We start from the raw sequence: 15,734 nt of genomic DNA, 5'->3' as shown, positions 1-15,734 counted from the left end.
TGTTGTTGATCGGCAATGTTGGACAACTGCTGCAATGTTGCCTTCTGCAACCTCTTAAAGGGATATATTTAGTCCACATATGACACATACAAGTGAGTAAGTCTATGATGTCCTTGAAGCGTCAGGAGGACTAAATGACGAAACACACTGTACCAACAAACAGTTCAATGCTGTGGGTGTTCGCCCTATTGCCTCTGACGAGAACATCGACCATCATTTTCTGTTCATTCATTAATGATTCTACGTGTTGAGTGACACCCAGCATGTGGACACTTTACAAAGAGTCATCCTGCCACTTGTAATCGGACCCTCTAACTTAACTGTTACACTCAAATTGTTACCTATACACACATAATGATTAGGTGCACGTTAGGACATGTCTGCCAACACCTCTTGTAGTTAAACCCAGACAGCACGGGCCTCCTAAAATGGCCTCCATTAACTAACGACTAACCAGTCAAATAGTGGACTGTCTCTCAGTATCTGATGCTGCTCCCTCATTTGGAAAAGTCCAAAAAGTGCCAGTCTTCCTGTACACAGCAATACCATTAACTCATTGTCAGGTTGGACCTTTACAGCACCTTTCATATTGAGGCGTAGTCTCGTCTACAGTACAACCATGCATTATCACTCATGCAATTTGGCTTTAGTCTACTTACTGTAGTCTAGCCTTCTATTACAACCAATCACCTGTTCTCACTATTCTTGATGACTGATCAAGTTTTCTAGCACTGGCCAGTGGAGGCTGGTGGAGGGAGAAATTGGGAGGAGGTGCTCCCTAATGTTCCCCTCCCCCAGCCTCTACTGGAGTAGGAATGGTACAACACTTTTTAAAATGTATTTATTAAAGGTGCAACATGCAAAAATTGTAAATAGTAATAGTTTGCTTAATTTGATTTTATGTGACAAAACAAGCCGTCATTGTGTAGAGAATCATTGTACCATCTATACCGCTGTGAAATATATTTTCCTAATTCGAACCCCCGAGCTGACAAGGTGAAAAATCTGTTGATCTGCCCTTGAGGAAAACACTTAATCCTAAATGCTCCAGGATCGCTGATCCCTGGCCGTGAACCCACTCGGGGAGATTTGGATATGCAAAAAAAACAAAAAGAATGATGTCACGTCTCAGACTCGTACAGGTTACCTGCTTGTAAATGCAGTGAAGCAGGACCAATATAAGCACTACCCTATTTGACCATTGAGATCACAAGAGGCTTTTTAAAAACTTTTATGGCGTTCATCCCTGTATAGACAAGTATCGGGTGACTTCCACAGACTAGAATTGGTTCCCAATAGAGACAAAGAGGAACAGCATGAGAACAAGAAAGAAAAAAATAAAATCTGTGTTTTTCTGAATGTTGCGCAGCACTGACTGAGTAAACAGCGACTTGGGAACTTGCACAGTGCAGGGGGACTTGAACATCCACCTCCATGGGTATCCATGGGTATTGCCTGTTTTGTTCCCACCAGCCACTGCATCAATTTGTTATCAGCGGTGGAGGATGGGTTGCACATTAAAGTTTCAGATAGACTTAATCAGTAAGGTGAGGTATGACCTTTTTGGTGACAATGAAGCGAAGGCATAAATTATTGAACCATTGCCTGTGAGGCAAGCAAGGACTGTATAGGCTGTGTTAGAGTCAGACCAAGTCTCTTCAGACCTACGTCCAGGCCTAATGCATTGTGTCAAGTCCAGGGTGTCAAGCCTGTGTGTGCTCGGTAGACCAACTTATCCCATCTCGTAAATGTATTTTGGTCAACATTAGCCTACCCTTACAAGCATTATTGGAGAAGCCAGTCAAATCTCCCTGAAGGGCAGGCTTGAGGTTCAACCTACTAACCCTAGACAAGGAATCAGGCACATGAATCGTAGGGGTCAGGACAGATAAAATGCTGTTTGGTTGTGTTGGGTTTTCAGATTCAGAACTTTCAGGTAGAAATTATATAATTTGATATTGTGCCTCATAACCCTACAATAATATAGATTGCGTCACAATATGGGGTGGCAGGTAGCCTAGTGGTTAGAGCGTTGGCCTTGTAACCGAAAGGTTGCTAGATCGAATCCCTGAGCTGACGAGGTAAAAATCTGTCGTTCTGCCCCTGAACAACGTTAAACTACTGTTCCTAGGCCATCATTGTAAATCATTGTTAACTAAATGATCCATTTTTGTTAAAGTTCCCCTTTAACTCGAAGCACATAGAACACTTCAAATCAACTTTTCAGCTGCAAAAGATGCTTGTGCAGCAGACACAATTCAAACTTGGCTGTTTTCAAAAGTTTCAGTCTCTGTTTTTATGGGGGAATTGACAGCATCTTTCAGCCTATAAATACACATACAACTCAAGACTTCATTCCCCTTTATAAAGCATATTTCTTGGATCTTCACAGAAATTCCCTCAGTTCTGCTATGTGATCCAAGGGCCTTTAAAAGCGGGGCTGCCGCCAGTTGCCCATCCCTGGCTTAGTTTTAGCCAAAATAACCTTATCTAAGACACCAATTATAATCTAGTTGCTGTTTTAATACTGTACAACTGAACACATGTAGGATATATGTCGATGACCCTTTCCTTTCATTTGTCTCCGCAAAATATTGTAGGAAAAGCCCAGTGTAAACTGAATACACTGAAGTCCAAATAACATTTCATGTCGTGCTTTTGAATCTAAAGTCAAACAAACATCGTTCAGTGAGCCACATCCATCCACCTTTGTATCAGCAAAGGATTGTGTTTGCTGACTGACATTTTCTCCACATTTGCACTGTCTGTGTCTACGTAGCCCTGGGCATTATCTCACCATCACAGTTGCCTCTCTCTCTCCCTCCCGCTGCCCTTGAGCCATGATAATCGGCAGAGGATGGGGTGCACATTAAAGTTTCAGACAGACTTAATCAGTAAGGTGAGCCTGACACTCTTTTCTTGGTATGAAATTTTGGTGACAATGAAGCGAAGGCATCAATTATTGAACTGTTGCCTGTGAGGCAAGCAAGGACTGTATAGGCTGAGTCAGAGACCAGGCCTCTTCATGGTGTCGAGTCCCCGGGACTATATGTGCCCTCCCAGTAGACCCACTTATCTCATATCCTAAATGTCTTTTGGTCAACAACGTTAGCCTACATTTCCCAGCATCATTGGAGGAGACAGTCACATCTCCCTGGAGGGCAGACTTTGAGTTTCAACCTACTAACCCTTGACAGGGGGCTTGTTCAACATTGCAGCTGACAGTGCAGGTGACTGCCGACTGACTGATCTACAAATACCCCATTGCATCATAAATAACTAGTCATTATTATTTGTAGATCAATCAGTTACCATTTACCCACAATGCATTATGGATTTGATGCTCTCGAACATGGCCACTGTCTTTTGGTCAACATTAACCAACATTTCACAGCATCATTGAAGAAGCCAGTCAAATCTCCCTGCAGGGCAGGCTCTAGTTTCAATCTACTAACCCTAGACAGGGAATCAGTCACATAGATCATAGGGGTCAGGACAGATAAAATGCTGTTTGGTTGTGTTGGGTTTTCAGATTCAGAACTTCCAGGTAGAAATTACATAATTTGATATTGTGCCTCTAACCCTACAATAATATAGATCGCATCACAATATCAAATGATACATTTTCGTTAAAGTTCCCCTTTAACTTGAAACACGTAGAAATCTGTAACTTCAAATCAGTAACTTCAACAAATTAAACTTTTCAGCTGCAAAAGCTGCATGTGCAGCAGACACAATTCAAATTTGGCCTTTTTCAAGCGATTCAGTTCATCTGTGCTTTTATGCAGGAATTGATAGCATCTTTCACAGCCTATAAAGATGAATAAAACTCAAGGGTTCATAACCTTTTGTTAACCACATTGCTTGGATCTTCACAGAAATCCCCTCAGTGATGCAATAAGTGGCTATAACCTATTGACCTTTTGGTGCGTTGTATTGAATAATTAAAGGGATACTTCAGGATTTTGGCAATGGGGCCATTTGTCTACTTCCACAGAGTCAGATACCATGCCAAAATCCAGAAGTATCCCTTTAAATCTGTCCTTACAGTGTGTGCACACATACAGACACAACACCCCCTCTTTAGCCTGTCATAATCACAGGCTACTGACCAAAATGTGTACCTGGAACAAAAACATGAATGAATCCTAGCTCAGTGTTTAACATAGAGTAACAACAACATTGTTGGCCTCGGCCAGTGAGTGAGTCTACAGTCTCCTATAATGTAGGACAGAGGGCTATACTTTTATTGAAGATATTTAAGAATGATTAGCCTAGATTTAGCCACAATTACATTATCTGAGAACAAACAATCTAATTGCTGTGTTAATACAACTAAAGGTGTGTAGGACATGCTCCAACTACATGTGTGGATTAGCCTGTTTTGTCATTTGTCTCCGCAATATATTGTAGAAAATATATTTATTGTCATGCTTTTGAATCTAAAGTCAAACAAACATCGTTCTGTGAGCCACATCCATCCACCTTTGTATCAGCAAAGGATCTTGTTTGCTGACTGACATTTCCACCACATTTGCACTGTCTGTGTCTACTGGGCATTATCTCACCATCACAGTTGCCTCTCTCTCTCTCTCTCTCCCGCTGCCCTTGAGCCATGATAATCTGCCTGTCACATGATCTTGTTCCCCTGTCCCCATGCAGCAGGCAGAGCGGTTCTAGGTCCTGTTCATTGGGGCATGCAAAGGAAAACATTTTTGCAACGGAAAAGGGAACTAAGCATTTACCATTGGACAGGTTCAGTCTGTTTTCTTCTGTTTGGTGATTAATGACCATGACCCTGTTGTGTTCTATTTCCTTTCTGTTTATCAGTCATGGCTGCTGACCCAACAGGGGTCACCGCTCGGTTCCATTGTGTTCCCCACCCGGCAGCTTGTGTTACCCACTGGCTTCCCCAACCTTGTCCCCCTCCCCCCGACCTGCACTTCCCTGAGCACTTACAGTATAGGGTCGCAGATTGAAAGGCAAGTCACAGAAGATGACTCTAATGCTGTCTCTCTTTCTTTCTTTCACACTGCACGCATGTATGCACAGGCACACACACACACCATTCTCTTGTTCTCTGTGTGCGTCTCCTGTGGTCCTGGAGAGCAGATTCTGATAAGGTGGTGTGATCCTTTGAAATAAAGAGTACAGCTCACTGTCCTACTGTAAGTGATGTACTGTATGTCAAAGACTGTTCTCTCTGTTACCGCACGGCAAGCAGTACCGGAGAGCGCCAAGTCTAGGTCCAAAAGGCTTCGTAACAGCTTCTATCCCCAAGCCATAAGACTCATGGACAGCTAATCAAAGCCCCCCCTCTATTTTATGCTGCTGCTACTCTCTGTTTATTATCTATGCATAGTCACTTTAACTCTACCTACAAGTAAATATTACCTCAATTACCTCCACTAACCGGTACCATCGCACCTTAACTCTGTACCCCTGTATAAAGCCTCGTTATTGTTGTTTTACTGCTGCCGTTTAATCATTTCTTACTTTTTTCTATTTTTCTTCAAACTTCTTAAAGCGTTGTTGGTTAAGGGCTTGTAAGTAAGCCTTTCACTGTAAGGTCTACACCTATTGTATGGGCATGTGCATGTGACAAATGAAATGTTATTTGATTCTATTTTTTATTTGATTTTATGTTTGGACTGATTGACATGTATCCGGCTTATATACTGTGGTTATAGTAGTAACTTCCTGGTCAAAACTAGCCTACAACTAGAAATATCTGGCTTGATCCCATTGCTGCACTCTAATTACAGTACAGTGTAGTGGCATGCCCATAATTTCATTAGAGATTAAGTACAGTTTGAGAGTGCAGCAGCTGGCGAATGAGTAGCCAGGTGTGGGTTTGTAGGGCTTGGTGTTATGGTGCTCCCGTGTCCTTAGAAGCCAATCTAAACAGACTGTTGGGAACAGATCAGGAATGGGATGGGCAGAGAACACAGATACAGACTGTTGGGAACAGGTCAGGAATGGGATGGGTAGAGAACACAGAGACAGACTGTTGGGAACAGGTCAGGAATGGGATGGGTAGAGAACACAGAGACAGACTGTTGGGAACAGGTCAGGAATGGGATGGGTAGAGAACACAGAGACAGACTGTTGGGAACAGGTCAGGAACAGAGAACACAGAGACAGACTGTTGGGAACAGGTCAAGAATGGGATGGGTAGAGAAACAGAGACAGACTGTTGGGAACAGGGAATGGGATGGGCAGAGAACACAGAGACAGACTGTTGGGAACAGGTCAGGAATGGGATGGGCAGAGAACACAGAGACAGACTGTTGGGAACAGGTCAGGAATGGGATGGGCAGAGAACACAGAGACAGACTGTTGGGAACAGGTCAGGAATGGGATGGGCAGAAAACACAGATACAGACTGTTGGGAACAGGTCAGGAATGGGATGGGTAGAGAACACAGAGACAGACTGTTGGGAACAGGTCAGGAATGGGATGGGTAGAGAACACAGAGACAGACTGTTGGGAACAGGTCAGGAATGGGATGGGCAGAGAACACAGAGACAGACTGTTGGGAACTCAAGAATGGGATGGGGAGAACACAGAGACAGACTGTTGGGAACAGGTCAGGAATGGGATGGGTAGAGAACACAGAGACAGACTGTTGGGAACAGGTCAGGAATGGGATGGGTAGAGAACACAGAGACAGACTGTTGGGAACAGGTCAGGAATGGGATGGGCAGAGAACACAGAGACAGACTGTTGGGAACAGGTCAGGAATGGGATGGGCAGAGAACACAGAGACAGACTGTTGGGAACAGGTCAGGAATGGGATGGGCAGAGAACCTGTGTGTTATAACATGATGTGGGAGTCCTCTCTTTTCCTGATGGTGCTTTATTATTTTACTGTACAAGTTATTGTTATTATTATTTTATGCCATTCTACAGTCTACCAGAACATGATCAGTTATTTTAATATTACTGTATTTGAGATAAGAACCAGAAATGATCCATTATTACCAAATACTGTACTTTTGTATTTATCAGGCAAATTACAGGACTGAAAAAGCATTAACCGTGTTTCCTTGACATCTTGTGTCTGCGAATTAGTTATATGTACAGTCACAGGATCTAACAGATACTCCCCGTGTAAAGCAGGAATGAAGTCTGATGAAGCATGGTGCCCAAGCCAGTGTCTATTGTAGCCCACATGCAGAATACCACGGTGTGCCTGACACTGGGTCTCCAATGGTCTGGTACTCTGGTCTGGTCTCAATACAAGGGTGTGAACTATGTTCTGTCAATGGCTGCGCTCTATAATGGCTAGGTTCTCTCCTCAATGTTTAGGTTTCTGAGCAAAAACGTGTCATTTAATGGCGAGGCTCTAGTATTTGGGTGTCTGCTTTACTGTAATACAGGGTGTTGTTTCTTTGTGGTTACTAGTTCTAATCCAATGTGCCTCTTAAATGTGGAGATTAAGTTGAATGCATGCAGGTGCACAGAGCAGTGACAAGTTCTCACAAGTAATCATTTATCTTTGAGTGTCAACACTGCTTGTAGGTACAAACCTAATCGAAGAGCGTCTCACGCCTACTGTATCTGTTAAGCAAATAATACACAATAACATAGAATTGAACTGTCTCACACCATGTCAATACAATTTTGGGCCAAATCCTAACATTTCAACTCAAATCATGTATTGAGGTCAGGGGGAGATTGACGTGAATCCTGTGCACATAGAGTATCTTCATGGATTCGGTCCTGTGTACATTCCCTCCTATCTGTGGCCCTATAAATCAAATCATATCAAATCACATTTTATTGGTCACATACACGTGTTTAGCAGATGTTATTGCGAGTGTAGAGAAATGCTTGTGCTTCTAGTTCCAACTGTGCAGCAATATCTACCATGTAATCTAACAATTCCACAACTACCTAATACACACAATCTAAGTAAAGGGATGGAGTAAGAATATATACATATAAATATATTGATGAGCAATGACCGAGCGGCATAGGCAAGAAGCGGTAGATGGTATAAAATACAGTATATACATATGAGATGAGTAATGCATATATACCATTCTATTACACTAAGTATGTCAGACAGCTTTATTACAAAGCTTAGGTCAGGGTGTCACACAATCCTGCCATGGTGACCCTCAGGTGTCTATCATGGTCACCTCCTCAGGTCCCCCCCCCCCTAATCACACACACACACACTGTCCCACATCTCCTCACATCTGATACCAACTTGTCTGTCAATCAACCCACTGCTGATTGTTGCTGAATTGGATAAGGCGAAGAGAAGCCTAAATGAAATGTTTTAGACAGGTGTCATGACGTTGCCCTGTTGGGTGAGGTTTATGACCCGTCAGACACGACACAGGTGAGGATGTTACTCAGATTGCTTACCGAGAGGAACGATTTGCTGTGTGCAAGATTAAAATCAGTATGTGAATGTACATCTCAAAATGTTCCCACTGAGATTTTAACTTGGGTACACCCATCCTAAGGATTCCCCCCAATTCTAGCGCCAGTCTGTTTGTGCTATCATACCAGCTCCGTGTCACTTACTGGGATGCCAACCCGTATGGCTTGACAAGGACAGAAATGGAGTAGGCAACAGCACAAACAGATCTGGGACCAGGCTACCGTAATTCCACCTGTGATTATACTGTCATTGGCTATTGTTAAACTTTCTCACTGAGACCCAATTCAATCTTATCTTTCAAGAGCTTCTGTTAGGCAGGAATCATGTTTTGTATAGATATAATGAACTGCTTTGAGACTGTGAACTTAAATAAAATAATAATCATTATAGTTCACAGTCTCGAGGCATTTCATTACATCTGTACAGAACAAGAGACACTGAGGCTGAAACAACTCCTGCTGAAACTGTCCTAATATGGACACTACTGTACAATACTGTGCACACTGTCCAATAGGGTTATCACTTTGTATGGCATTTTATAGCAACACTGTGTGGCATTATATCAGGACAATTCATATTTGAGTAAAAAGTCAATAACCAAGGAGAAGATTCTAGAATGAATTTTATTATTTTATTTTCTCAGTAATTTGGTAAGTGATACATTTTGGGCAATAATATAATGACCTGTCTAAAACGTATGCAAAAAGCAAAAATAAAAATCAGTGAGTTGTAGGTAGTCTGAACCGGAGGCTTGCAAAAAAGGATAAATGTTTCAAAATAGATTGACAGATGGAAAAGTAAAGTTATAAATCCTAGTGCTGGAGTGGGGCGAGGAGAAAGAGGTATGGAGGGTGTTGTACTGGTATTCAGGATAGGACCATGGCCTGGAACTCTGTGGGCAGAAAGAGGTATGGAGGGTGTTGTACAGCTATTCAGGATAGGACCATGGCCTGGAACTCTGTGGGCAGAAAGGAAAGACAGGAAGATAAATAATTAGCCAGAATATGAGAGAGAAAAGACACGTTAGGATTGGCTCTTTGGTTTGGGACATAGTGACATCTCAACTAACTCAATGAATGCATTTGGGACATAGTGACATCTCAACCAACTCAAGGAATCATTGCAAGGATGCACATTTGAGAATATTTGACCAAGACACTACACTACATATTGTAATTTAGACTGCAATTGACAGAGGAGGTTCAATGTAGAACTGTAAAACGTATTTATATTACCCATTGGCAATTACCATTCTGTAATCTGCTTACTATCATAATGCAACCAGATTCAGACCTGTACAATCTCAACTGATTTGGTATCGAATGAGATCACTCCTTCAAACTTCCATCGACATAATCAAACATCACTCTCATCCACCTCTTCATCACCGTCATCATCAGCAACAACAACATCATTGTGATCATCATCATCTTTATCATTTTCATCATCATCATCACCAAACTAGTGTAAGATACACACCATCTGCTCCAATCATGCCGTCGCTGTCATCATCAGCAGCAGACATGAAGGCCTTGGTCTCTTTTTCAGTCAGGACACGGGCCCCGGGGTTGAACCTCTGGAGGAAGAATCTGAGACGGACACACACACCCCGAGACCACTAACATACTGTGCTTACTTTGATGTGGCTATTCTACACAGTTGTCATGACCGGCAACTCTGCAGCAGAACCCTTCAGATATTGAGGAAGTAGTATTGTCTGGGTAACAAAGAAAAACCAATCAGACATTAATGATGAATGGATATTGTTTAATCCATATATCTTAGACAGACTATGGTGGTCACCCTTTTAAAAGAGGATTTTAACCTCAAGGATCTGTCCTGGAAAGAAGAACAAATAAAACATCTTTAGGAGTTGTAGAGGACATGCTTACTGAAAGCAGGCTTAATATGCCGTCATTACAGTGCAAAAGGCACCTATGACCCCCAGGACTCGTGAATGAACAAAATAATGATAATTGACCATCTCTTGATGGGGCGGCACTAGTAAAGATGTGCTAGTTTACAAAACCTATCTTCAAGAAGTAGCCTACTTTCAAGCAAAGTTAGGTTGACGTTGATTGGGATAAGTCCTTGAGGCAGAACTGAGCAATTTCCGCTAGATGGGCCAGCTGCAAAGTCAAAATTGTTTATATTGTAAAAATGCATAAAAACAAATATTTGCTTTTAGGGCCTCCAGAGTGGCGCAGCGGTCTAAGACCCTGCATCGCAGTGCTAGCTTCATTACTACAGATCCTGGATCGATACCGGGCTGTGTCGCAACCGGGAGACCCATGAGGGCGACGCACAATTGGCCCAGTGTCGTCCGGTTAGGGTGGGCCGGGTGCATGCACGCTGACACGGTTGCCAGGTGTACAGTGTTTCCTCCGACACATTGGTGTGGCTGGCTTCTGGATTAAGCGTGCATTGTGTCAAGAAACAGTGCGGCTTGACAGGGTTGTGTTTCGGATGACGCACAGCTCTTGACCTTTGCCTCTCCCGAGTCCATATGGGAGTTGCAGGAATCGGACAAGACTGTAACTGCCAATTGAATATGTCGAAATTGGGGAGAAAAAGGGGTAAAAAATAATAATAAAATAAATAAATGTGCTTTTTGTCTTGATTTAAGGTTAGGGTTAGGCATTTGGTTAGCAGTGTGTTAGGGTAAAGGTTAGAGTTAGGTTTAAAATCCGATTTTATGGCTTTGTGGCTGTGCAAGCTCGTGACCACTGCAGAGCTGTCTCCAGAACAAGATTCGTGACAGAAAACACTAAATGACAGGTAGCCTAACACGTTTAGGGCCAACAGATGATACATTTTGATATAGGCCTATGCGGCATCAATAACAATATATAGGCTATTTTCTTTCGGCCTAAATATTGTAGTAGAAAAAACACAAAGATTGTAGTTTATCACAAACTAAAAGTCCAACAATTGTAACCGACTCACTTGAGTTCCTCCTCCTCAATGAAGCCGCTGGCGTCGTTGTCCAGGATCCCGAAGACTTTCTTCACCTCCGCGGGACTCTTTTTGGTCAAACCACACTGCTGGAAGAACTTCTTGCAGTTGAAGGAGTCCGGTGCTGATGGGGTAAGGATGACACGAGAAAAAATGAACAGGCGTGTTCGGCCTTAGCTCTGGTACAGGTCGTTAACGAGGAAGTGGAGGTGGGGCTTGTAGAAGAACGCGAACACGAACCCTAACCTTTACCCTTTTAGCCACCTATCCACCTCGTTAGAATTAATTACATTTACATTTAAGTCATTTAGCAGACGCTCTTATCCAGAGCGACTTACAAATTGGATATCATATGTTTTGCAATTCCTAACATATTGTACGTTTTGCAAGTTCGTAACATATAACACGAATTGCAATTAATAACATATCATATGAAATAGTTGATGGACATCCGCAAATGAATGCATACAAAACGAAACGTAACACAAAACTCTAAATGGAGTCTCAGATTTACACACAGAATAATATGAAACGCTCTGAGACCATGTTGCAGCTGATTCAAATAACCAACTAATCTGTTTAATCTAGTCTTGTTCACTCATAGGCATATCACATTTGGATTGATTCAAAAACTCAATTTAAATTAAGACAATTGTTTGCATTATAATTCTTCCTGATACATTTAGGGACAAAAACTGACAGAGACAACTGCTATCTATTCTGTCCTAAATGCGTTGAGGGTTTCGTGTGAGTCTACGAAGCCTACATGTGTTTTCTCTAAAAATAGGCCTCATTTTGATCCACCTAAGTAGGCCTATACTTCTGTTTTTTGTTTGACATCAATAATGGACTACCTTATTTGACTTGATTTAGTGAATCTGCCCATGGCCTAGGCTACCACTAATGCGGTGAAGGAATCTAATGAAGAAAGCAATAATGATATGAGTGGAAGATGATACCTTGGCAGTCCTTCATAGCAGCGTCTATGGCATCAGCAGAAAGGATAGATGAGAGCGACATTGTAATCCTGTCGAATGAACACAAGTGGTGAATTATTAACACATTTAGTCAGGTGGGCTAAACAGCAATGCATACTTCTTTAGGCTAAACAGCAATGCATACTTCTTTAGGCTAAACAGCAATGCATACTTCTTTAGGCTAAACAGCAATGCATACTTCTTTAGGCTAAACAGCAATGCATACTTCTTTAGGCTAAACAGCAATGCATACTTCTTTAGGCTAAACAGCAATGCTTTAGGCTAAACAGCAATGCTTCTTTAGGCTAAACAGCAATGCATACTTCTTTAGGCTAAACAGCAATGCATACTTCTTTAGGCTAAACAGCAATGCATACTTCTTTAGGCTAAACAGCAATGCATACTTCTTTAGGCTAAACAGCAATGCATACTTCTTTAGGCTAAACAGCAATGCATACTTCTTTAGGCTAAACAGCAATGCATACTTCTTTAGGCTAAACAGCAATGCATACTTCTTTAGGCTAAACAGCAATGCATACTTCTTTAGGCTAAACAGCAATGCATACTTCTTCTTTGAAGACAAGGCGTTGGTTTGACTGGTGCAGAATATTCGAATGATTTGGATAGCATCTTTTAAGCACAGTTTCAGAGGCCTATAAAACATAGGCTATATGCGTGTCATAACTATTGGCTTAAGGTCTATTGATTTAGCTCACGCACATAACAGTTGTGTTGACATATTTTCTCAGTAATTCCCCAGAGCCTATTGCTTGATCTGAGCTAGGTAGGCCTACTCCAAATACCACTACTGGAAAATGATCTTTAGTCTGCCCTCAGACTCATCTTGGTCGGAATCAATATACTGAAACACTGTACAAGTATTTGCTTAAACGGATAGCAAAGAATGAATTAGATACTTCCTTAAAAGAAAATATGGCACAACTTTGTCTAATACGCTGTTACCGTATCCTTTGTCTAAACATTAAAGCCAAGTAAACTTCTAATTATAAACACAAACGAAGCGAATGATTAAAAAAAGACAACGGTCTATATCTCTGAAAGTGTCAGAGAATGACTGCTCTGAGTTAAGTTCAGAGCGCAAAGTCAACTTACCGCGTTGAGGTTCTTGCCCGGTCGTTGATCCAAAAGAGGAGTAAAGGCTATGCGGTGACTGGTGTCCGTCAGAGACGATTTATATAGGTCTGATTGAGGTGACAATAGGGAATGCTTGAATTACCTGTCTGAGTATCAAATTTTAACTGCCCGCCCCTGATCAAATTTCTTCTCTAACTAATTAACCTTTACCCTTTATAACGCCCATGGGCAGGAGACTGACTACTGTGAACATCAGTAACGCCCTTGTAAATGGCAAATTAACTCATCAGTGCATTATTCTATATCCCCTCCTCCCACCCACCCACACCTAACCCAGTCCTCCTCCCCCTCTCCTTCCCTTCTCGAATTATAATACAGTACTATGGTAGAAAAATGTGCAGTCTCTCTAGCCCTGTTTATACCTGGTGCTAACATGCACCCTTTGTCCTGATCTTGTCCACATTCCGATTTTGCCCACATTTTTACACATGATGATTAAAAGAAAGGCATGCATTGGGTCTGGATATCAATCAAGTATTAACAGATCTGTATGGTCAGGCTAGTCTGTTCACAATGCAACACAGTGAAGGGTACACTGGGTAAGGAAGAAGGGATAAGAGACACATTTTATTAAAATGTGTTGACGCAACACACTTTGATCAGATAGTTATTGGATCATATTGATCAGATCACGAAACTAACATAGCGCAAGGTGTAAACAAGGCTAATCTCTGTCTGTCCTCTTCTCCCTCTCCCTCCCTCTCTCTCTCTCTCTCTCTCTCTCTCTCTCTCTCTCTCTCTCTCTCTCTCTCTATATATATATATATATATATATATATATATATATATATATATATATATATATATATATATATCCCTCTATATATATCCCCTCTTTCTCTCTCTCTCTATATATATATATATATATCCCCTCTCTCTCTCTCTCTCTCTCTCTCTCTCTCTCTCTCTCTCTCTCTCTCTCTCTCTCTCTCTCTCTCTCTCTCTCTCTCTCTCTATATATATATATATATATATATATATATATATATATATAACCCCTCTCTCTCTCTCTCTCTCTCTCTCTCTCTCTCTATATATATATATATATATATATATATATATCCTCTCTCTCTCTCTCTCTCTCTCTCTCTCTCACTCTCTCTCTCTACAAGCAGTCACAGAGCTGGTATTTGTGTCACACATACAGTATATTGTCCTCAGTGAAAAGGGTCATTCAGTGAGAATGCAAACTGCATTCAGAGAGAAGTCAAGTTCCAATAAACCAGATTCAATTATAAAGTGTATAACTGGGTATGTGGATATTGGATGTTGAAATCATTGTGGAGGGATACAGTGTGGCCACTGTGTGGTATAGTAGCCCACAGCCCCCTGAGAATGAACCCTCTGGTCCAAATCCCCTGCAAATCTGTCAAAAAATGTGCCCTCATTTGGACTTAAACAGACCAAATTTCTCATTCCCTGCTACTCTGTTGGACCCACCAGATGGGGTTAGATTATCCCCTCCAAATCTAATAATACTCAACTCAACAGATACACACACACAACAGGGGTTGTCTATCACGAAATGTCATCATGACAATTTATTTAACCTTCTCTCACACTATTGGCCGGACGGGGGTAAATATTGAACTATCATGGAACTGTCCAGCGTTCTGATTAAAGGACACACGTTTTTTTTCAATGTCCCACTTGATTCTGCATGATGATTTAATGTCAATTAGGGTCCATACACGCACGCACGCATAAACTCACATACACACATGCACACATGCATGCATAAACTCACATACACACACATTTGCCTATGGCATCTGTGTTGGAATAGAGTTTTGGGAAATGGAGAGAGAGAGAGATTGCATCTTTTCTATTGAGGTCACCCAGGCCATCCCTCAGATATAAATGGTCACACTTCTTCAGTATCATCACTGTAGCTGCTGGCGACCCATAGCGATAGGAGATCTAACAGAGTGATCCATTTAGAACAATGCTTATCTTTGCAATTCTTCACAGTATTATTGAAGCAGTGAAATGAAATACTGCATTTGGGCAGCCTGTAAAATGTGACCAATGGCAGAATGCCTATACCTTCAGAGGACAACCCTGAAACAAAGTCACTGTATGTGGAAGTAAACGGAGAGGTCTGCAGAGAGTGCATTAACCCTATCCCTTAGAGGATACCCTGCTTCTGGACGGTGGAGAACAGCTATTATTCATCATTGGACAAGGGGAAAGTTGAAGGTGTGCAACCTGCATGTGGGCTCACTTCTCACTGTAAAGGGGTGCATGTG

At 41.8% G+C, this 15,734-nt stretch overlaps 1 protein-coding gene across 1 annotated transcript; it reads right to left on the bottom strand.

Moving 5' to 3' along the window:
* Window positions 1-9,003: 9,003 nt before the first annotated feature.
* On the bottom strand, window positions 9,004-13,724 carry pvalb8 (parvalbumin 8). The gene is made up of 5 exons (XM_046305700.1): window positions 13,444-13,724; window positions 12,313-12,380; window positions 11,345-11,477; window positions 9,878-9,987; window positions 9,004-9,356 (listed from the first exon to the last, which is right to left on the bottom strand). Exons 2-5 carry the CDS (start codon window positions 12,371-12,373, stop codon window positions 9,331-9,333), a joined length of 330 nt encoding a protein of 109 aa, XP_046161656.1. The 5' UTR covers window positions 12,374-12,380; window positions 13,444-13,724; the 3' UTR covers window positions 9,004-9,330.
* Between the last annotated feature and the right edge of the window lie 2,010 nt (window positions 13,725-15,734).

This window comes from Oncorhynchus gorbuscha, linkage group LG16 (assembly GCF_021184085.1).
Source record: "Oncorhynchus gorbuscha isolate QuinsamMale2020 ecotype Even-year linkage group LG16, OgorEven_v1.0, whole genome shotgun sequence".
NCBI classification, from domain to species: Eukaryota; Metazoa; Chordata; class Actinopteri; order Salmoniformes; family Salmonidae; genus Oncorhynchus; species Oncorhynchus gorbuscha.
The sequence above is the reverse complement of the archived record's forward strand: the minus strand, read 5'-3'. Positions and strand labels throughout refer to the sequence as shown.

Coding starts and splice junctions, on each gene's coding strand:
- pvalb8 (XM_046305700.1), bottom strand. CDS start 12,373: ATGTCGCTCTCATCTATCCTTTCTGCTGATGCCATAGACGCTGCTATG. Junction 11,478..12,312: donor TGCTATGAAGGACTGCCAAG/GTATCATCTTCC, acceptor TTACCCCATCAG/CACCGGACTCCTTCAACTGC. Junction 9,357..9,877: donor CGGCATGATTGGAGCAGATG/GTGTGTATCTTA, acceptor TTCTGCCCACAG/AGTTCCAGGCCATGGTCCTA.